This window comes from Heteronotia binoei, chromosome 17, assembly GCF_032191835.1.
Source record: "Heteronotia binoei isolate CCM8104 ecotype False Entrance Well chromosome 17, APGP_CSIRO_Hbin_v1, whole genome shotgun sequence".
Classification (NCBI taxonomy): Eukaryota; Metazoa; Chordata; class Lepidosauria; order Squamata; family Gekkonidae; genus Heteronotia; species Heteronotia binoei.
Genome location: NC_083239.1, coordinates 27,817,082 through 27,840,262, shown reverse-complemented (window position 1 = coordinate 27,840,262; position 23,181 = coordinate 27,817,082). Strand labels below are relative to the sequence as shown.

The 23,181-nt window shown below is 45.4% G+C and overlaps 1 protein-coding gene across 10 annotated transcripts in view; it reads left to right on the top strand.

Moving 5' to 3' along the window:
* The window catches only part of PUM1 (pumilio RNA binding family member 1), a 106,302-nt gene extending 86,170 nt beyond the window's left edge, over positions 1-20,132 (top strand). For all 10 annotated transcript variants that reach the window (XM_060258553.1, XM_060258555.1, XM_060258552.1 and 7 more), the window contains exons 19-22: positions 999-1,124; positions 3,492-3,613; positions 8,303-8,495; positions 18,244-20,132. In XM_060258553.1, the coding sequence (XP_060114536.1) occupies positions 999-1,124; positions 3,492-3,613; positions 8,303-8,495; positions 18,244-18,375 (573 nt within the window). In that variant the 3' untranslated portion in view covers positions 18,376-20,132. The remainder of the gene's footprint in view (positions 1-998; positions 1,125-3,491; positions 3,614-8,302; positions 8,496-18,243) is intronic.
* The last annotated feature ends 3,049 nt before the right edge of the window (positions 20,133-23,181 follow it).

The window sequence follows — 23,181 nt, the reverse complement described above, 5'->3', positions numbered from 1 at the left end:
TTGATGTATGGCGTTACCTTTCTCAGGAATTCTGCTTGGGGCTTGTGAAATCCATGTCTTTTTCTCACCCAGAAACACTTGCCTTTTCCAGAATCGATTGTTAATGTGAACTTAAAACCACAGCTCAATTTAGATATTGGAGTAACTAAAAAAAATTGGGTTTTTTTGGACAAAGCTCTATACAGGGGCGTTAAACTCATTTGTTATGAGGGCTGGATCTGACATAAATGAGACCTTATTGGATTGGGCTATGTGTGTCATAAAATGTAATGCCAGGTAGCCAAGATATAAACTTTATAAAGAACACGGACAAACACAAGTAAAAGACTTTTTAGAAAACCTTAAAATATACTTAAAAGATTAGCACTTTTGCAATTTCTGATAACTGATGCCTATTGCTCTGAATTTAGTGCATCTATATCTAGAGGCAATGACTGTGTTGTAGCAACCTTGAATATGCTGTTTAGGTGTGTGTCAGTTGCAAATCTACTTTTGATTTATTGACATTCATTATAGAAATTTCATGGCCAATGCTTTGAGCCTAAGACCCAGGGGAAAATATGAAATGGCTGGGCATTGTGACCTTTTGTATGAAAGTTGCTTCATGTGCTGGTCAGCCAATGGAGAAAACAGAGGCTTTTCTTTGTAGCTCATGTACGTTTCAGCATGACCGGCAAAGCAAGCTGTGATGCAGAAGGAAGCAAGAGAGGTAAAGGAAACAGATGAGAGTGAGTTGCTTACGGGCCTGATAGGAGCCCTCTGGGGGCCTGATCTGGCCCTTGGGCCACATGTTTGATATCCCTGCTCTAGTGTTTCAGTTTTTCTTTTGGACCCATCTGATTTTTTTTAATCTGCCAAGACAAAGCTGCTTAAAGCCTGACAGACATCACAAGTCAAGAGGTTTTATGTTCCACACAGAATATTTCAGTTGCCTGTATGCAATACATGCTGCTCTGAGTGAGATTCTTCCCCACCATCCTCTCTTGTCTTGACCTCAGGTGTTTGCCCTGTCCACCCACCCATATGGTTGCCGTGTCATTCAGAGGATCCTGGAGCACTGTCTACCTGAGCAGACGCTGCCCATCCTGGAGGAGCTGCACCAGCATACAGAACAGCTTGTGCAGGTAATGCTTGGCAGGCTGGGGCAGGGAAGGAGGCCCTGCTTTAGAGCTGAAGTGGCTCGGGACCTTCACAGAGATGGAATTTTCCCCAGCAATATCTCTTCCTTCCATTAGAGTGTTGCAAAAATAAGAGAAATGATACCTGTTATGTTGGTTTTGCATGTGGACCTCTGTGTGCACTGGCCCCTTTCCCGTTGAGCAGGCATTCAATAAAAACTGGAAATGCAGTGATTAAAATGGACCATGCAGATGAAACAGCCCTCACCCAGATGGCCCTAGCTAACCCAGTCTTGCCAGATCTCAGAATTTAAGCAGGATCATAGCTAGTATTTGGATGGGAGACCACCGGGTAAGATCAGGGGTGCTGTGCAGTGGCAGACAGTGGCAAATGACCTCTGCATATCTCTTGACTTGAAAACCTCACAGGGTCACCATTGGCTGTGACTTGATGTCATTTTCCTCCACTGCAGATAAAATCAATCAATGTGAGACGGTAGCATGAAATAAAATGCAGGTGTAAAAATCAAAGGAGCAAAAGGAAGTGCTGGAAATCAGATAACCCTGCTGTTCTCCCTAATGGGGACAGAAAAGAGCTTACAGCAAATTCTGTTGTCTTCCAGTTTATTTGCACTATAGCACTGGCCCAAGTGGGGATTTGAACCGTAATCTCCCAGATCCTAGTCTGACATTCTCTATCCATGACACCACGCATAGCTGAACTGGCAGACTTTGCCAGGCACAAAGATGGTGCAGTAAATGGCTGCGATCACACATGCAAAATAATGCCGTTCCAATGCACTTGCCAACTGGATTTTATTGTGTAAACTGGCAAAATCCAGTTTGTAAGTGGATTGAAGCTGTATTATTTAGTATGTGTGATCACAGCCAATGGCTGTTGGATGGGAACACACCCAAAGTGGTTGCAACTGTAAGAAGTTTCGTTCTCTCAGTTGTGTTGGGTTTTCTTTCTGTGCAGCTGTCGAAGGACTTTTGTTTGGAGGTGTCAGACTCAATTGAAATAATGATACAAGTGCCATTAAGTTGCATCTGACTTACGGCAACCTCTCATGGGGCTTTCAGGGCAGGGCTTGACAGAACTGGTACACTATTGCCTGCCTCTACATAGCAGCCCCAGTCTTTCTTGGTGGTCTCCCATCCCAATACTAACCATGGCCGGGCCCTGCTTAGCTTCCAAGCTCTGCCAGGCGCAGGCTGGTCCATGCTATTCAGGCCTTGGTGGTGAATGTACTGGTGCATAATAACAATAATTACAATATTTAACGTTTACACAATTCTTTTGGTGTTCAGAGTACTTCATTATGGTAATAATGCTGAAGTCTTTAAAGGCAGTGTGGTGCAGTGTGTGGCATTCCAGGCTAGGGTCTGGGAGACTCCAGGTGCAAATCCCCTAGTGCAGAAGCTTGCTGGGTGACCTTGGGCCACTCTCAGGCCAGCCTTCCTCATGGGGGGGGCATTAGGATAAAAGGGAGGAGGACTGGATAAACCAAATGCGAGAATATGCAGCTGTGACAAAATTGATAAAACTGCATTCATCCAAAATCGAAAGATGAATTTGAAAATAACTGGCGAGTTTTCTATGATTACTGTAACTAATCTTTGTGGTCATATATTTGAATGGTTTATATTATACAAGTTTCAATATGAAATATTAAGGATATTACCTTTTGTTTGACTTTTATTACCACAAACTGTTACGTTAAAATTATATACAAAATTTCTGTGAGGTTATTGATGTTTTCTCATACAATTGATAAGAGAGGATAAAATTGATAATATATTGTAAGAAAATGGTAAAATAAGTTGAGTAGGTTGCTATCATGGTTTCTTAAGCCACCATGTCGTATATTTTTTCTATGCATACACATATTTTAATCGAAGATGGTCCTTAATGTCTGCAAAAATTATCTTCTGTATTGTGTTTTCATAATTTTACCTTTCATTCTCCCCCCCCCCCATTCCTTTTTTTCATTCTGTATGCCCTTAAAAAAGTTTAAAATAAAATTGATTGTAAAAGGATAAAATGGAGGGAGGGAGAACAAATGTTGTAAGCTGCTTTGGTTCCCCCTAAAAGTGGGAAAAGTGGGTTGTAATTGTATAAAATATTATTATTCCTTACCTGATGTGTAAGCAGGGGGTCCAGTAACTATATCCTTGGAGGGAAGACAGATTTGGCTTCCTGAAGTCTTGGATTTTTTAAAAAAAAAAATTGGCTATATCTTCCACTTCAGAAATAATATGCGGCAGGATTTTGTTTGTTTTTTGGAGTGCACATATAAGCAATAGAAGTCCAAGGTTTTCTAATACGGAGAGCTGATTCAGAGCTGTGTGTTCTCACTGTCTGCCCAATAGGATCAGTACGGCAACTACGTTATCCAGCATGTACTTGAACATGGGCGACCTGAAGATAAGAGTAAGATTGTGGCAGAAATCCGAGGCAACGTCCTTGTGCTGAGCCAGCATAAGTTCGCCAGGTACGTGACTTTGCTTCTTGTGCAGTTTCCTAATGCATTAAAAGGAATCAGTATTTGATTTAGATTGGGGAAAGGAGTAGAGAGAGATGCAGTATAAACATACTGCTATACGTTTAAGAATTGTAATCCCAAGGAGGTTTGATTAGTGTCTCAAAAAACGAAGACAGGAAATCTTTGTATCAAGTGTACTGGACAGGAGTCATTAGCTGTGGCTGAGACACAAGCCGTCATTAGTCTTTTAAATTTGTAGAGGACATGTGACTTTTAATTGTAATTCTTATGGGTTATTCAAAGGAACTGGAGCCTTCAGTAAGGTCCTATGGATTATTTTTACACCACCTTCCAAGTCATTCTGTCCTGATGTGTATCCCCCTTCCCTGAAACCTTCTCTACACTTTACAGCTTATCATGTCTCTGGTTGGTGATGCAATGTCATGCAACCGTACTTGCTGCAAGCATTGATCATGGCAGACATTCATGTACACTGTGTGGTGCATGAAGGGCTCTAAAAAAACTTCTTTCCTTTTTAACATGATTCCCTCCCACCTTCACATGTCTCAGAGCTCTGGTGTCACATATCCCATGAATCATGCCTAAAGGAAGCTGTTTTGAAGTTTTATTTTGAAGGAGAGCTTTGAAACACAGATGGTTAGATAGTCTCCATACTCTCAGAACTCGAGGATCACTAGATTCTGAATTTTCCTTTCCCAGGAGCATCGTGTAAGCGTTGTCATTGTCACAGGCCAAAACAATTGCATAGAATTATTCTGGAATTCCTGAGGGAACAACATGCCAGATGCACATGGCCACCTTTTAAAATGCACAAATATACCAAGGGAAAGCAGAAAGTGCCCCGTGGCAAGTGATTGTGTAGATTAGGCTTCTGAATTCCTTCTTCTGTGATACAGCAGAACTTGCTTTCAGGTTAATGTGTTTCCGGTCACGTTCAGATGTGCTGCTGAACAATATAAAGCAAAAGTTTGTTGCACTTTTCAGCTAGGGCTTCACTTGTTCCCTGAACTCTGCCCAACCGGAAACTTGCTCATCGTGCAAAATGTAACCATGCATTTTGCAAAAAAAAAAAAAAGGAGGGGGGATTTGCTTTATTTTATTTAAAACATCTTTATGCCTCCTTTCCTCCCAATCAAGATCCACAGGGTGGCAAACATTTAAACTTTAAAAAAAAAAAAAAAAAAAACCCTGAAACAATTTGACACCCCTGAATTTGAAACCTTATTAAGCCAAAAACAACAGTAGAAAAGTGGCTTTTTATTCATCCCGTGCTAAAAGTTGGGGGGACGTATATCCCAACCCTCTTTACAAGTGATCTTAAAAGTGCCAGGTATCTAGGAAAGATACAGCCAATTAAGATCAGGCGGATGCTGTCCTTGGCACGCTTGAACATTTTGGACACAGCAGTTCTGAGGGGCCGTTTCCATAAGATTCCGCTAGAAGACAGGATCTGTCCGTGCGGCCTGGAGGAGCTTGATACTGTTCCCCATCTTATTCTGAACTGTCTTTTCCATACAGAGGTAAGGTACAAACTTCTGCGGAACCACTTAATGTTAGCTGAATCTTTAAATCAGGCCCAAGTCTTGCACTTCCTCTTAGGGGACGGGTGTGATCAACTTTCCCTGGATCTTGCTAAGTTCCTATATGTTTCCGACCTTGACAGGAAGAAATTTAACACTGCTTGTATTTGAAAGAAAGTTGCCCTTAGTTAAGTATTGCCTATATCAGAAAATTTTATTACTACTTTGATGGTTGTACATAGTTATTATATTGTTTTGTGATATTTTAGCTTGGTGTTGTGTTGTTGTTGTATTGTTATCGATGTGTTGTGTTGTTGTTGTTGATTGGCCTAGAGCCGTATTAAACTGACTGACTGACTGACTGACATCCCGTGCTAATCAAAAGCCCACCTCTGGATTAATTCCAAGTAGGATGAAGATCTCTGACTTTTTAAATACTTTCCTCTGACTGTTGTATGTGGGATTGCCATGCAGAAAGGGCACAGGATAATTTGTAAGAGCCAGATGACCTGTTCTTCTTGGGAGGCAGAGATTTGGATGTATCATCTCCAGGATCTTGCTCTTGTCAGCCACAGGGACAGCTTCAGTGCGTGCCTTTCTTCTGTCACAGAAATGTAATCAGTGCTTGGCTTGTATCCTTTCAACACCAGTGCAAAATGCCTCTCCGCTGCTTGCGGGAACTGCTGCTCTGGGTGAAGCTGAGCCTGTCAAGAGATAAAGGAAAACTGCTGCTTTTGACAGGCAATTTGAAGGACATCTCAGCCTGCTCTTCGGGCAACTTCGCTGCAGTGGGGATAATATTCTGAACATGCAAAACTCTTGCATATTGAATTAGACTCTTGGTTTGTCTGGCTCGGTCTTGTTGGCTTGAGTGCTAACTCTTCAGGATCTCTAGCAAAGTAAAGTCTTTCCCAACACCTGAGATCGTCTCTTTTTTTTAAAAAAACAATATGCTAAGGGATGGACCTGGGACCTTCTCTATGCAAACACATGTGCTACCACTGCCTAACTATACAGTACAAAGCCCTGGGAGTTCCGGGATCAGAAGTTAATTCCTAGGGGTGTGTAGCCCCGGTTTGGGTTGGAACCCTACCACATGAGGAGAAGAATCTTAACCCCCCCCCCCAGTTTCCGGACTTGAAGTGGTCCTGGAGAGCCACCTCTGTTTGCCCCTATGGAATCATAGAACCACAGAGTTCGAAGGGGCCATACAGACCATCCAGTCCAATCCACTGCTCAATGCAGGATCAGCCTACAGCATCCCTGAAAGTGTTTGTCCCGCTGTTACTTAAAGACTGCCAGTGAGGGGGAGCTCACCCACCTCCCCTGGTAGCTGATTCTGTTGTTGAACAACTTTTACTGTAAAGAAGTTTTTCCGAATTTCCAGCCAGCACTTTCCCGCCCTTAATTTAAACCCATTACTGTGAGTGCTGCCAACAGAAACAGCTCCCTGCCCTCCTCTAAGTGACAGCCCTTCCAATACTTCAAGAAAGCAATCCTGTCTGTCCGCCCCCCCCCCCCCCACCTCCTCTCTCCCTTCATTGGGAAACTTTAATTGTACTGATGGGTTACAGTTTTAATGGTAGAAATGGGTTACATGTCAGTTTCCTCAGCAGAGCAAATATCAGCTTGGAGGAGGGGGGCAGTTTCTTGTTGGGAAAAGTCTGTGTGTATAAGTAAAAAACAGAGCCAGAAGGGACCTCAAGAGTCATCTAATCCAGCTTTAAGAACCCTCTCCCCATAGTTGTGACCTTTATCCAAATTTGGCCCCTGAGTAATATCTCGTTGACAAGACCAGGATAAATACTAGGAGACTGTAGGACTTCCTTGTATGTAGCTGAGCCCTGAGCTTCAGCCCTTCATGGAAACTTCATGCTTTCTAAAGCAGTTTTTCTGATACTTTTGCCAAATGCATGGGTATGAAGTCTTGGAAGTAGCAACATCACACTGCTGTAGGTAACATTATAGTGACAGATTCTGTTAGAGCAAAAATGTCTAAAAGTGGCATATAAAGGTTGCCCATATGTGCGTACGCATGGCTTGTGTGCATCCTGGAGTAATCTCTCTAGAGCAGTGGAGGGCAGAACGTTTGTTTCCGAGAGCTTTTACAGCCCCACCTCTCCCCAGTCTTGGAAGTTCCCAGTCCCAGAATGGTGGCTCACTGGGATAATCCATTAATAAAATGGGAGCTAGTACAAAAAAAAGAAGAAGAAAAAGGGCAGAGTTTCACAGCAGGTCTGCAATTCTTGGGTGGGAAAACTTCCCACTCCTGTTTTCCCAATACAAACCACCACCTCCTCAAATTGTAACTTGACCAGCTAGGGAAGAAACCTCAGCCACATTAGCTGTGTTTTTTCTAAATGAGGCATAGAGCAGTTTTGATGCCCAGGAAGAGAGAGTCATGTGTGTATGTATCTACACGTGCGCCTTGTTCACATGAAAGAGAGAAGGTGCCACAGTGGCTTTACAAAACAAGGATAAGAAAGTGATTGCAGCTGCCCTGGAGGAGGGGGTGGAGATCCACTTATAACCACTTGAACAGAGATTAAGAACCTAAGTAGAGCCTTGCTGGATCAGACCAGCGTTCCATCTGGTCCAGTATCCTGTATCAGAAAGTGGCCTCCCAGTTCCTCTGAATGACCAACAAACAGGGTAGAGAGGCGGAGGTCTTCCCCCGATGTTGTCTCCTGGCATCGGTATTCGGAGGTTCACTGCCTAATCACCATGGCTAGCAGCCACTGAGTAGATCTCCCCTCCATGAATCTGTCTAGTCCCTTTTTAAAGCTTTCTGTGCTTTAAAGTGGCCATCCCTGCATCCTCTGGCAGCAAATTGATCACTTCTGAGTGGCCTTCTGCCCCCGCTCCCACTCTGCGGTCCATCCCATACAAGATGTAGGCACAGACAGACTTGGGAGGTGTACCGTAGCTATCCTTCCTTTGCCACTACTCTCAGAGAGTAAAATCAATGTATGCAATGGAGAAATGTTCACACCTTGCTCAGGTGATGCAGCATTACCCCCCCCCCCCCCGCCCCTTGGTATGGAAATTCATCTCCATGGTGAGTGGGGTCATCTGTGAATTTCAGCTTTGAGGCTGTTTGGGCTGTGGCTTCTGGGATAACCCATGCTTCTCCTCTTTTTTTTTTTACTTGCTGCAGCAACGTGGTGGAGAAATGCGTCACGCACGCCTCCCGCACGGAGCGCGCCATGCTGATTGATGAGGTGTGTACTATGAACGATGGCCCTCACAGTGCCTTATACACCATGATGAAAGATCAGTACGCCAACTACGTGGTACAGAAAATGATCGATGTGGCGGAGCCAGCCCAACGGAAGATTGTCATGCACAAGGTGAGCTGCTGGTCCCTTGATTTGCTTACAGGAGTGTTTGTTACACAAAAGTCAACGGGCAGGGAGATTTTCTCCCTCTGCTACAGAAGTTCACTAGGGGGGAAGTAAAGGATTTTTTTGCCACTGATCTACAACTTTTACCTTATCTGCTCTTTGCCGTTGACTGGCATGTAGGCACCATGTTACCCGGGCTCTGCAGTCTCCCGAAATTATGCCATCTGACTGCTGCTGTTTCCACAGCTCGCTTAATTCTCATGCACAAAGCTGTGCAGAGCACTAAGACCCAAGTTCTTAGCAAATTGAAACCCTGCTCAAACATCCCCCCCCCCACCTCCGTGGAAGGCTTCCTTATCCATTACATTTTTCTGTCTGTTCTTTCTGCCATCTGTCAATCTTGGCTGATCTTTGATCACAAAAAGCCAAGTTTTAAACTAGACTCAGCTAGATATTGAAATAATGCATCCTGAACTTAGCAAAAAAAAAAAAAATTCAGAGGCCAGCTTGCAGAAGTGTGGATGAGATAACGGAATTCTGTTCATATTAACCACAGCTAACTTAGTAATTTAAGATAGGTAGCCATGTTGGTCTGTAGCAGGGGTGGCCAAACTTGCTTAACTAGAATAAATGTCAGATGTTTTGACAGCCACAAGACATGAACGCAAGGGGAAGGAAGGAAAAATAGATTGCAGGAGGTAGAGGTAGAAAGAAAGCAACTTTAAATGTGTTCTCCAAGCCAGCTGATGGGGGCGGTAGGGGCTTTAAGAGCCACACAATATGTGTGAAAGAGCGACATGTGTATCTTCTTCGTGGTCTCTGTGCATCACACTGATGGGATATAGGCGCCTGCGCCGATCTCGATCGGTATTCTTGAAAGCTGCGGATTTCCGCGCCCCAGGCCCAGTGCGCATGCGCAGAAGCCCCACTGCGCATGCCCACAGGGACCGGAGCGGACATCCCGCCAGTTCTCTTCTGACCGCCGCTTGGATCGGTCGATCTCTCGCACGGTCGGTAGAAATCCTTTTCTTGGAAGTTGCTAGTTGTTGGATTTTGAACGTTATAGAACTTTACTTGGCATAGACCACACAACAGTCTTTTTAAAGACTAGGGAGGGAGAAGGCGAAAGATTTTTCCGAAACTTTTCCCTCAGTTTTCCCCCTTTTTTTCCCGCCTTTCCCTCACCCCCCCCCCCCCCGTATGGAAAAACGGTGGGGATTTTTCAAAAGGTGTAAGAACTGCGGTAGCAAGATCTCCCCCACAGACGGACACCTTCTTTGCCTTTTTTGCTTGGGAGAAACGCATATCCCCGACGCGTGTGTCCACTGCGCAAAATTTTCCCGCCAGACGAAAAAGAACCGCGCGGGTCGTTTAGCAGCGGCACTGATGGAGAAAGCACTGTCGCCTAAACGAACGTCGGCAGCGACGCACACCCCGTCGACATCGGAGTCGCTCGGCGCCGACAAGAGCACCTCCGACGCCGACCGCCCCACAAAATCGGGCTCGGCATCAAAGTCCGCCTCCTCCACTCCTGCAAAACGGCCAAGGGAGGAGAAGGGACTGCAGCCGGAAGCGAAGAAAAAGAAAAAGTCGGACAAACATCGATCGTCCGCGACTTCGCTACCGACGTCACCATCGGGATCGACGGCGAAAGTACCACCACTGAAGCTGTTCGCTTCCCCACGCCGCCGGTTAAGCCCCCCGGTGTTGGCATCGATGTCGACGCAGATCGCCATTTCATCCGACTCGGATCGCGACTTAGAGCTATCCCAGAGATCGGGAGCGGAGAGCAGCCCACTGGAGATACACACAGTGGAGGACACCGCTCAACCCCGAACGCCGATCAGGGAACCATCAGTCAGCCCCGATCGTCGGCAAACCCAGCACCCCAAGGAAGATCGATCTACCACGCCGAGGGAGGACCGCGGGCGCGACCGTTCAAGAAGCCCTCGGCACGCTCCCCGGTATCGGCATCGATCCTGAGATTCAGAGGAGAGATCTCGCAACAGGGATCGTTCCCCACCGAAACCACCGCCTACAATGTCGTGGGATCAAAGACAGTGGCAGTACCTCTACGGGTCCTGCCCCATGCCTTCTATGTTCCCCTGGTTCCCTCCCAGACATCTGGATTGGGACCAACAATCGGAAGCATCTGTCAGATCCCGAACGTCATACCGACCTCGACACACACCGTCGGCGTCGGTGTCGAAACCACCGGACACAACGCCACCGAAAGAGCCGAAAACTACCCCACGATCTCGGAGCCCCGAGCGGAAGACTCCCGAGTCACCAAGGGCCCAAGAAACACCCAAGCATTCCTCGGAGCACTCAGAATCCAGAGAAGGCTCCCCAACATCCGGGGAAGACTCTCCCCGAGAGGAAATTTCTTCGCCGGAAGAGCCAGCTCCATCCAGCAAGGTAGGCGAAGAGTTGCCCATATCTCCATCAGAGGACTTAAAATCATATGGAGATTTAATTAAAAGGATGGCACACACTCTATCGCTACCGACGGTCCAACCCAAGCCGGTGGTTACCGATAACGTGTTCGATGTCGTGCAATTGGATACCTCGACGGCCATAGCTTTACCACTAACTACGGTGATGCTACACACGACAAAAGCATCGTGGGACAAGCCAGCCTCAACACCAATAAGCTCCCGAAGACTCGACCACATGTATCGAGTCCAGGAATCCACAGCCGAGTTTTTGTTTACCCACCCGAAGCCAAACTCGGTGGTGGTGGCGTCCTCGTCAAAGGCCAGAAAGACACATGCTTCTCCTCCAGACAAGGAAGGAAAGAAGTTGGACAATTTAGGCAGAAAAATTTATACGGCAGGCTCGCTGGGAATAAAGGTGGCAAATTATGGCGCGTGCATGGGCCGCTACCAATACGCCCTATGGGATCAGTTATCAACACTTCCGGACCTGTCAGAACAAGCCAAACAGGCACTCAAGAAAATTCAAAGGGAAGGCATAGCACTAGCTAAGCAGCAAATTAATTCGGCTAAACATGCAGGTGACATCTCAGCAAAAACACTCACCTCAGCTATCACCTTAAGACGCCACTCTTGGTTGAGGTCGACGGCACTCCAGCCGGATACACAATCCTGCATCGAAGATCTTCCCTTTGACGGAAGTGGGCTATTCAGCTCCACCACAGACACCATATTGCAAGAGATGGACAAAAGCATCAAAACATCTCGCAATTTGGGGGTTCCCATGTCATCTAGAACCCAGGGGAAACGCTCCTGGAACAAACCTTGGAGTAAGAAGCCATTCTCCAAGCAACCCACCGAGCAACAATGGAGGCCCAAAGGTTCCTCAACCTACTCCAAGCCGCCGTACAACCCGAAAACGAAGTACTCACCTAATTCGTCACAGCCATCCAGACAAAAGGGGAATAGACCGTCCAAACAGGGTCTTTGACTGCCCTTCCCCCTGTTTTGCCCCCTACCTTTCGGACTCACACCATACCAGACTTTTCCCATACTCTCCGGCATGGTCCACAATCACTACGGACAAATGGGTTCTGTCGATAATCCGCGAGGGTTATCAAATAGAATTCAGAGAAAACCCCACAGTTCCCACTGTCATTCACACCAGAGCATCTCTCACTCTACAGGAAGAGGTCCAATCGCTTCTCCAAAAAGATGCGATAGAGAAGGTGCCAACCAACCAAGAGGGGCGAGGGTTTTACTCCCGTTATTTCACCATCCCCAAAAAGGATGGAGGCCTTCGACCCATCATGGACTTACGAGGCCTAAACAATTTCATACAAAACCACAAATTCAGAATGGTCTCCCTACAGAACATCCTACCCCTACTGAACCAAGGGGATTGGATGGCCACACTAGACCTGCAAGATGCCTACTTCCATGTGACCATACATCAGGGCCACAGAAAGTTCCTCAGATTCACAATTGGAGACTCCCACTACCAATACAAAGCTTTGCCCTTTGGCCTCTCTACGGCACCGAGAGTTTTTACAAAGATCATGGTGGTGGTGGCTGCTCATCTGCGTCTACAGGGGATCACTGTCTTTCCCTATATAGACGACTGGCTGCTGGTAGCGAGTTCGGAAATACTTTTAACACGGCACGTAGAAGTCACCTTAGCCCTTCTGCAAAAATTAGGCCTACAGGTCAACCTAAAGAAATCGGCGTTGCAGCCCTCCCAGAGAGCGCAATTCATAGGGGCCATATTGGACTCAAAAGCCTGCAGGGCTTTCCTGCCGACACAAAGAGCGGAAGACATCATATCTCTAATACACGTGTTCCTGACCAACCCTACAGTCACGGCGTTCCAAATTCAACGCCTCCTGGGCTTAATGGCAGCGACCACGGCAGTACTGAGTTTCACCAGATTCCACATGAGGACACTGCAACTGTGGTTCCTACGTGTGTTCAACTGCCAAACAGACCCCCCTTCACGCCAACTGACGGTCCCACCGTCGGTGCTCTGGACCCTGCCCTGGTGGCAGGAGAGACTGAACCTCCTCCAGGGAGCCCCGTTCCACAGGCAGACTCCCACGCTGACTATAACCACGGATGCATCCCTGTGGGGCTGGGGTGCACACGCGAACGACATGTGTGTGGGGGGCAAATGGCCTCAGGATCTTCTGCGTTACCACATCAACTTCCTGGAGCTGCTGGCCATACATCATGCCGTCCTCTCCTTCAAACACCTGATTACGGGGAGAACGGTAGCGATCTTGACAGACAACACCACTGCCCTCTCTTATGTGAACAGACAAGGCGGCACGGTTTCAAGGAAACTGTGCTTTCTAGCCCTAAGGATTTGGGAAATCTGCAGAGAATTGGACACAACTCTAGTAGCCACACATCTGCCAGGCAATCTGAACACCTGTGCGGATTACCTCAGTCGAGGGGGGGCCTCTCTCCACGAATGGGAACTCAATTGGGAGTTCCTTCGGCCGGTGTTCCAGAAATGGGGCACACCGGAAGTGGACGTGTTTGCCACACGCAGCACCTCAAAATGCGAAAAATTTTGCTGCAGAGGGGGGGCGGACCCCCTTTCGTTGGGAGACGGGTTACTGATCCCATGGTCCCGCCGGCACGTGTACCTCTTCCCACCGATCCCACTGATCACGAGGGTGGTTCACAAGATTCATTTAGAACGCCCCAAGGGGATTCTCATCACACCATGGTGGCCCAGACAACAATGGTTCTCCCCGATACTGTGGCTGTCTCACGGGAGGTTCCACCAATTTCCAGTGAGCTCAGACCTTCTACTATCTCACGACGGCAGGGTGATTCACCACGATGTACCCCACCTGAAACTCACAGCTTGGCGGCTGGAGTGACGAGATTGTCGGACAGAGCCCTTGACGTCATGCTGAATAGTAGAAAGTTATCCACGAGAAAATTGTATCAGTATAAATGGACAAGGTTTGCCCAATTTGTTAACAAGACTAATAAAGAACCTAGGACGGCAGGCCTGCCACTAATATTAGACTTTTTGCTTTCACTAATGGACAAGGGACTAACGGTGTCATCGGTGAGGGTATACCTGGCAGCTATATCGGCTAACCATGAACAATTGGGAGGCCATTCGGTATTTTCTCACCCTGATACTAAACGGTTCTTAAAGGGCTTAGCAAGATTGTACCCTACGGTACGTGACCCAGCCCCGGCCTGGGACCTTCCAGCAGTGTTGCAGGCGTTAACGGGAAAACCCTTCGAACCAATGGCGACATGTTCCTTGCAATTACTGTCTTGGAAAACAGCCTTTCTAGTGGCCGTTACCTCAGCCCGCAGGGTCGGTGAACTAGCAGCGTTGCGCTGCGATGACCCATACTTGAAATTCAGCGCGGAAGGAGTGAGGCTGCGCCCGGATGTAACCTTCCTTCCGAAAGTGACATCTGCCTTTCACCTGAATGCAGAAATATGCTTACCCGTGTACTTTCCAAACCCAAGTTCAGACTGGGAGAGGAAACTTCACACTCTAGATGTAAAAAGGGCACTCTCGTTCTACTTACATAGAGTGAGGCCTGGACGTAAGGACACTAGACTTTTTGTCTCATATTCCACAACATCACAAGGTGTAAGAGTATCGTCACAGCGAATCTCCAAATGGATAACTGAGACGATAAAACTATGCTACTTGTTAAGCAAGAGGCCCCTGCCAAGACAGATTAGAGCTCATTCCACTAGAGCCCTAGCGACATCGGCAGCCTTTATGAGAGGAATCCCACTGAAGGACATTTGTGATGCGGCCACTTGGTCCTCCCCGCATACGTTTGTAAACCATTATGCGTTGGACCTGGACTGGCGTAGACGCTCATCAGTGGGCCGTGCGGTGCTTCAAGAGGCTTCTCGATGATGGACCGTTGCACCCTCCTCCAGGTAGGACTCTGCTTGCTAATCTCCCATCAGTGTGATGCACAGAGACCACGAAGAAGATGAACAGGTTGCTTACCTGTAACTGATGATCTTCGAGTGGTCATCTGTGCAGTCACACTACCCGCCCTCCTTCCCCTCCGCTGCCGGTCCATCTCTAACGGCTTACGCAGCGGTCAGAAGGAACTGGCGGGATGTCCGCTCCGGTCCCTGTGGGCATGCGCAGTGGGGCTTCTGCGCATGCGCACTGGGCCTGGGGCGCGGAAATCCGCAGCTTTCAAGAATACCGATCGAGATCGGCGCAGGCGCCTATATCCCATCAGTGTGACTGCACAGATGACCACTCGAAGATCATCAGTTACAGGTAAGCAACCTGTTCTTCCTGAGCCACACTTTGGCCACCCCAGTCTGTAGTAAGCAGAGCAAGCTTCAAGTCCCAGGACGCTTAAAGACCAACAAGATTTCAAGGATATAAGCTTTTGAGAGTCAGCTGTCCCCTGGAATCTGATTCGGGGAGCTTTGATTATTGTTGGTCTTGGAGGGCTCGTGGACTCGAATCTTCCTCAACTAATGTAATATAAATTTAAGCCATTCACATAGCTCAGAGAAAATGCAACAGTACTAGTATAAGCTGTCTGAGAAGAAACAAGTAAGCTCAGAAATTCCTATATCAGAGCTGTAATACTCAAACAAGAATATCTCCCCTCTTTTTTTTTTTTTTAAAAAAAGTGTGGTTCTTTGGAGCGTTAAACTGATACCATTGGGTTGCTTATTCTCTGAAGACTCTTAAGGCTACAACTCCAAATGTATTTATTCGATACATTTCCCTTTCCTCCAAGGAATTAAGTGTGACGTGCACTGTTCCCCCCTCTTCTGTTTTACCCTCACAGCAGCTATCTTATGGGGTATATGAAGCTGAGTTGTGTGGCTTGATCCAAGGTTTTCCAGAGAACTTCCTGGAGATCTGAACCCTCATCTCCGGAATCTTAGCTGGACACCCTAACCACAACACCACACTGTCTCCCCCCCCCCCCCCCCAAAATGGTGGCCTTTGGGATGATCCATCCATTCAGTTATTGTATTGGTGATCTAACCACCTATGAGGCTGTCTTTGGGGAGGCCTGTGGTCTGTCTTAAATCATGCTGTGGCATCCCCAGTGTTCCCCCTAAGCTGAGTTAGTGTGAGCTAGCTCACAGTTTTTTACCTTCCGGCTTCCATATTTTTCTCTCAGCTCGGGAAGGATGCCCCAGAGCAAACTAATTTATGCAGCAGCCAAATAGCTAACTCACAACTTTAATTCCAGTAGCTCACAAAGTAGAATGTTTTGCTCACAAGACTCCACAGCTTAGAGGGAGCATTGGTTGTGGTCTGTAGCATTTCTGTCCCCACCCCATTCAGATTAGTGAATTCTGTTCCAGGCTAGGAGGGTGATTCCTGTAACTGAGCAAAGGTGTGGCTGATACAGAGCTCCTCAGCCTCTCCTGCAGTTTCTTTTAAATTAGTTGTGCATGTGTTCCAGAAAGAAATTGTTATAGTTTACTTGAAATCAAAGTAGCTTGCATTGAGAGCGCAGCAGTCCTAGGTACCCACTTGGCATTAATGACTTGCAGTGCTTTTACCAGCCCCGCCCCATAAGAAGACAGGGTTCTGTCCTTAGGTGCAAACCACCTGACTGTCACACACCCATTGTAGCTACCAGTGCTAGGCTACTGCAGTGCGCTTCATGTAGGACTGCCCTTGGCAACAGTGCTTCAGGGCTTCTGATGCAGAATGCTGGGGGTGGCCATGGGTGATCAGGATCACATTTAAAGCTTTGCCTCCCCCCACCCCGCCCCGGGTTAGCATTGGCTCAGCACTATCTGTGGGATCTGTTTCAAGATGCCAGTGACGTGATCCATAAAGATATGAACCAGCCCTGCCTATCTAACAGATTGCTTCCACCCCTCTATTCTATGCAAAAGGACCATGTGCTGAACGAAGAAGTCACACAGTTGTCTGCATTAAAGTTGGAGCTTATAATATTGTTCAGACTGGTGTTCGGTGTCTAGGAATATTTTGTTACCTGCTCTCCAAGCTCTTTGGATGAGGACATTCAAATAAACATCCATTGGTAACTCAGCTGTCCTATTGATCTAGCCTATTGCAACAGAATTGGAATATCCTTTGTTCTCCCTCTGAGACTGAGGACATCTTGGTGGGTGATTCCCGCCCTCCTATCAAGGAGGCAGGAACAAAGTCTTCCACTTCTGCTCTGAACAACCTGCAAGGCAGCCACTTGGTCAACAGTATCAATCTTCATTAGACGTTACAAGATGAAAATATATGACTCAGCAGATGCAGCATTTGGCAGAAGAGTGTTACAATGTATTGTGGACACAGATGACAATGTCCCACCTGGAGAATAGGGACACTGTTTTGGGAGGGTCCTCCAAGATGTCCTCCGTCTCAAAGGGAGGACGGAACCGCTGGATACTTACTGTGAAGAGTCCTTCTCCTCTGAGGAAAAGAGGATATTTTGCCCCTCTCAAAGTCTCCATCATTCTTCACTCTTATACTCCCGCAAGGCCGCTTTCTATCCTGTAGTTACTGTTCTTACCATTATTGATTATTCTCCTAGTTGCCGTCCAAGAGTCCTTATTTCTTAGTTTAGGATATTGTTGACTGCTTTCTGGAGTTAGCAAGAACTGGAGTGTTGGGTGACTCTTATCAAGGAGACAGAAAATGGAAGACTTTGTTCCTGCCTCCCTGATTGAAGGGTAGGAGTCATCCACCAAGATGTCCTCCTTTCCTTAGAGGAGAAGGACCCTTCACGGTAAGCATCAAGTGATCCATTTAGGTCTCTTCTCACCATTCCTCTGCCCACTGAAGCTGTCTCACATGGATTCAGGCTGCTTTCCAACTTGCTAAGTATTGTCTCCTGAGCAGCAGTGGGTCTTAGGGAGAGAAAGGTCTTTTCCAGTGCCTGCCACATGAGATCCCTTTAACTGGAGATTCCAAGGACCAAACCAGGAATGTTCAGCATACAAAGCAGATTCTCTTCCACTGAGCCACACACACCAATACCTCACCAGAACTGACATATTTTTGTTGTCGCACCCATCCAGTGGAAGGTTATGAAAGGATGCTCAGAAGTTACCGTTCTGCAAGTGTCTATCCTGGGTATATCGTTTCCTTTAGTTTTAATGTTTTGCGCTTCTTCGTTATTGTTGACTGTTGGCCATCTTGAGCCCATTTTGAGAGGGAGGAGCAATATACAACAGAATAAAACATGTCAAATGTTTCTTCATTTAAGAGTAACTTAGATGATAGGGGCATTAGGATCAGCAGAGGAATGTCCTCTTGCCATGATTGTCTGTAGACAGTTCATACACTTCTTTGCTTTTTGACTTTCTAGATCCGGCCACACATTGCAACTCTCCGCAAATACACCTATGGAAAACACATCTTGGCCAAGCTGGAGAAGTATTACATGAAGAATGGGGTTGATCTAGGGCCAATTTGCGGGCCACCAAACGGTATCATCTGAGACAACGGAACCTGCAGGAAGAGTCAGCTACTATTTGGAATTTTTACAACCAGCAACCAATCCTATTCCAATATACACTTTGAAAATAATCTGGTTGCTTAGCATAAATGAGAGAACAAAACACACACACACACACAAAAGGCAAAAATACTCTTTGTAAATTCCTTTAATTTTATTCTGCATAACATGTACTAATTATTTTTTTAAATATTCAATTTCCCTGCTGTTTCAAGTGGTGTATAGAATTCTTGTACATAGGCAACAGATGTACATGGGAAGCCACACTTTTTTCGGGTTCACTGATGTAACTATATTTCAAATACGGAAACTTTTCAGGGTAGCTGATTCAAAATCAGTTGAAAAGAAAACACACCCGGTTTTTAACTCATTTGCTTTGCCAGCGAGCTTTATTTTTCCTTCTCGGAACGCCTGGTTTTGTTCTCTTTTAGTCATGAACTCAAAAGAGAAATATAAAATTTTAGTTAAATTGCACCAATTTGCATTTGACGTCGTTTATAAATTGAAAAGAAAGAAAATCAGTTTGCTAAAGCTTCGATTTGAAAGTAAGTTTTTAAGTTTCTGAAACTTTTAAAATTCCTTTTTCTTAGTATAATGTGCTAAAAGAAAATGAGAATTGAGCTTAGCAGTCAGTATCGGAAGAGAGACACTGCACCCCAAGGAAGGTTTTTAAAGTAGACAGAAGGGTGTGTATTTACTGCCTACTCCAGTTTCTTCTGTTCACACGGAGGCAATTTTTTTATCATTATTTAGCATGTAGAAAAAAAATCCAACTCAACTTTGGTCTTGCTTCTATAAATATATAGTGTATACTTGGTGTAGACTTTGCATATATAAAAAATTTGTAGTATTTTCTTGTTTTGATGTCTAATCTGTATCTATAATGTACCCTAGTAGTGGAACATACTTTTGATTGTACAATTGTACATTTGTAAACCTCTGTAATGTAAATGTGGAGAAGTTTGAATCAACATTAAAAAACCCATTTTTGGTAAGGAAATAAATTAGCCGACCCTGTGCATTTCAGTGTATATTCACCCCCCCCCCCCTTTTTATGGTCGTAGCATATAGTGTTGTATATTGTAAATTGTAATTTCAACCAGAAGTAAATTTTTTTTCTTTTGAAGGAAATGTTCTCTTTATACAGCCTGGTTAATGTTTTAAAAAAAAATTGCTTGGTTTTATTTGTCACCTAGTCAGAGAGTAGCAATCCTTTCTAAATGTTATACACAAAACTATTCAGTTCGGGGATTTAAACAAAACAAAAAAATAGTGTTTATTTGACTCTCTCTCTTTGAAAAGTAACGTTTTACTTTTTTTTGTGGCAGTAAAATAAAAAGTGCAGAGAAGTACAGCCCCCCCCCCACTTAGTATTCCTTTACAATCAGAGTCCCCCTCCCCGCCCTTCCGCCTTGTAAAGTGTCAATCTCTTTGCCTTTTTTGTACAGAAGATTAAAAAAAACTGTATTTTGCATTTTGTCTACTTGTAAGTGAATGTAACATACTGTCAATTTTCCCTTGTTTGAATATAGAATTGTAACACTACACGGTGTACATTTACGGAGCCTTGTGTATATTTCCAATGACCCTTTTGCAAGCACACTTGTAACCATATGTGTATAATTAACAAACCTGTGTATGCTTATGCCTGGGCAACTATTTTTTGTAACTCTTGTGTAGATTGTCTCTAAACAATGTGTGATCTTTATTTTGAAAAAAATACAGAACTTTGGAATCTGGGTTTGTGCTTTTATTTGAATATTTTTCTTTTTTCAATATAGTGCACCAGGAACAAAGAAATCCCACTGCTTGTTTGTCTTTCTTTTCTGGCTTAAGGTTCTGACCTACGGTGCACTTCAGATCCGATATGAAACAGAGAAACTGTCTTCTACAGCTGTCGGGCTTTTCTTGCTCAGCTGTTACTTACGGCTCTCTTGGGATATAAGATCTTCCTTAAAGGCAGATCTTAAATTGGAAAGTGCCAGGGATTAAAACTGGAACCATTTGTATGCAAAGTTACTTATTTAGTTGTGGTGCGTTATACGTGATGCTGCCATATACTGAATCAGACTTGGTTAATCAAGGTTGGTATTGCCTACTCAGGCTGGCAGCCTGAGCCTCAGCTAGAGGTCTGTCACATTACCTACTGCCTGGTCCTTTTTAGCTGGAGATTCGAGGGCTTGAACCTGGGACCTTCTTCATGCCAAGCAGATGCTCTTCTGCTGAGCCATGTCCCTTCCCTGGAGCCATGGGCCTTTCCTGGCACATGAAGCTGCTCTGGACCAAGTCATGTGATGGGTCCAGATAACTAATCTTGTCTGACTGGCAGAAGCTGTCTACCATGTCAAGCAGAGAGAATTCTTTCCCCAATACTTGATGCATGAGATCTTTAACCAGAAATCCTAAACCATATCTCTGAGCAATGGAGATGGAGACTTCTCCATTGTGTCAGCGCAGGGTTCATTGGAGTTTCAAAATGATCAGACTTGTCTTTGTTTAAAAACTAAGTTTCATTTTAATGATTACAACAATGTTACTCTACACAGGTTCTTTGAAACTGATAGCAAAATAGGGAAAGGTATTGACATTTATGGATCTACATCAAAGCAATGAGGGGTTTAAATCACTTCTCATAATAAAGTTGCCATTTGTCTTTTGGAGATGCTTGGTTCACACGCCCTTATCTCTCACATATGTAAACTGCATCTTCCTCCCGATGGTGTCCTTGCCCGGCGCCTGGGAGCAGCCGGACTTTCTGCACTTCAAAGACCTTGCTGGCCTTTGGTGTCTCAATCACCTCTTTCCCCCCCCTCCCTACATTCTATAATGACTCTAGTATTAGTAGGCAAAGATTCATGGGATTAGTTGACAGTAAATAAACATTTCAAATAGCAGAATCAGATCTAATAGAACACAAGCTGACACATTGTAGCAATCTACCTGGGGATGTGAAATGGTGTGGTCTAGCCTGATTCCACCCAATCTGAGAAGTTATAAGCATGGTGGGTACTTGGATGGGAGACCAGAGGCCACCAGTGTTCCCTCTAAGCTGAGTTAGCATGAGCTAGCTCCCAGATTTTAGCCTTCAGCTCACACATTTTTAACTTAGCTCAGGAAGGATGACCCCAGAGCACAGTTATGCAGTAGCTCACAACTTTAATGCCAGTAGCTCACAAAGTAGAGTTTTTGCTCACAAAACTCTAGCTTAGAGGGAACATTGGAGACTACCAAAGAAGGCTCTGCAGGAGAAGACAATCCAAATCACCTTTACTTCTCATTTGCCTTATAAGCTCCTTGCTGGGTTTGCTATAAGTCACTCCCCCTGCCCTGCAAATATTCTTTTCTTGTCTTTTTAGATGAAATATCCCCCCTTGCTTGATAATGCTACCAGTTTTTCCTGTGGTTCTGTCAAGGTGTTACATAGATTTGATGCTGTGCGCCTTTGAAAGCAAAATAAGATGTCTCCTGCTTGTTTTAAAATATACAATTGGATTATTTTTTGACTAATTTTAATCCTGTCCCCAACTTTTCTTTTGCTGCTGCTGTTTTCATGGGAGTCCCCTCCCCTTTATCTCTTCTAAGCCACTCTAGGTGGGCTATAAATGCCCAAAGATACCTGCATCCTGTTTCACAACGTGGCCAGTTGTTGGACCTGGACAGATAAGCAACGGTATAAGGGCCCAAAGCATTCTTGCACCAGAATCCACAGGTTTTAGCCTTTTTTTGCTATGGAGGTTCCCTTGACTTTTCCTGATCAATAGCCATTGATGGACATCAATCTCTCTAATCCCTCTTTAATGCTAGTGGCAGTTGCTACCTTCAATGACAGTGAATTTAATTACTCAGAAAGAAATGCTCCACACTAATCAGTGTAGCAAACTCGACCTCACAAATTTGTGATTGTGTACCTCAAGATTAGCAGCCCCGCGGCACAGTGGTAAAGCTGCAGTCCTGCAGTCCTAAGCTCTGCTCATGGCCTGAATTCGATCTCGGCGGAAGCTGAGTTCAGGTAGCCGGCTTGAGGTTGACTCAGCCTTCCATCCTTCCAAAGTTGGTAAAATGAGCACCCAGCTTGCTGGGAGTGGTGTAGATGTCTGGGGAAGGCAATGGCAAACCACCCCGTAAAAAAAAAGTCTGCCGTGAAAACATGAAAGCAAAGTCACCCCAGAGTCGTGGAAATGACTGGTGCTTGCACGGGACTACCTTTACCTTTTTTTTTTAACCTCAAGATTAAAATAGTTTTCAAAAAATCACCCAAACTCTCCAAATGAAGCATCAATATTGTGTTATAAATGCAGGTGGCTGGCCGGCCGTGTTGGTCTGAAGCAACAGGGCAAAGTCTGAGTCCAGCGGCACCATTAAGACCAACAAGTTTAATTCTGGGCATCGGAAGAAATGTGCATGTGCATAAAAGCTTATGCCCAAAATTAAACTTCGTTAGCCTTTAAAGTGCCACTTGAGTGAAACTTTGTTCTGTTTTAGACCAACACAGCTCCCCACCTGAATCTTTGTTCTATTCTGCTACAATTTATCCATTCTTTCCCCTCTCTGGAGTCAGTTTTCAAAGAATCAGCTCGACCACAGTGACAAAAGATACAAACTTCCTCACCTCTTCCCCAGTAATCTCAACCGCCCTGACCATTTCCTCTTGAAGTCTAGTTGAACACAACCTACCTCCTGTGTTTTAGAAGCCACATTCCATTTGACAGGAACATCTCTTCCACAGCTGTGTGATTGATATCCTGCCCACCCCCCCACCCCCCACCACTAATAAAGGATGACTTCAAC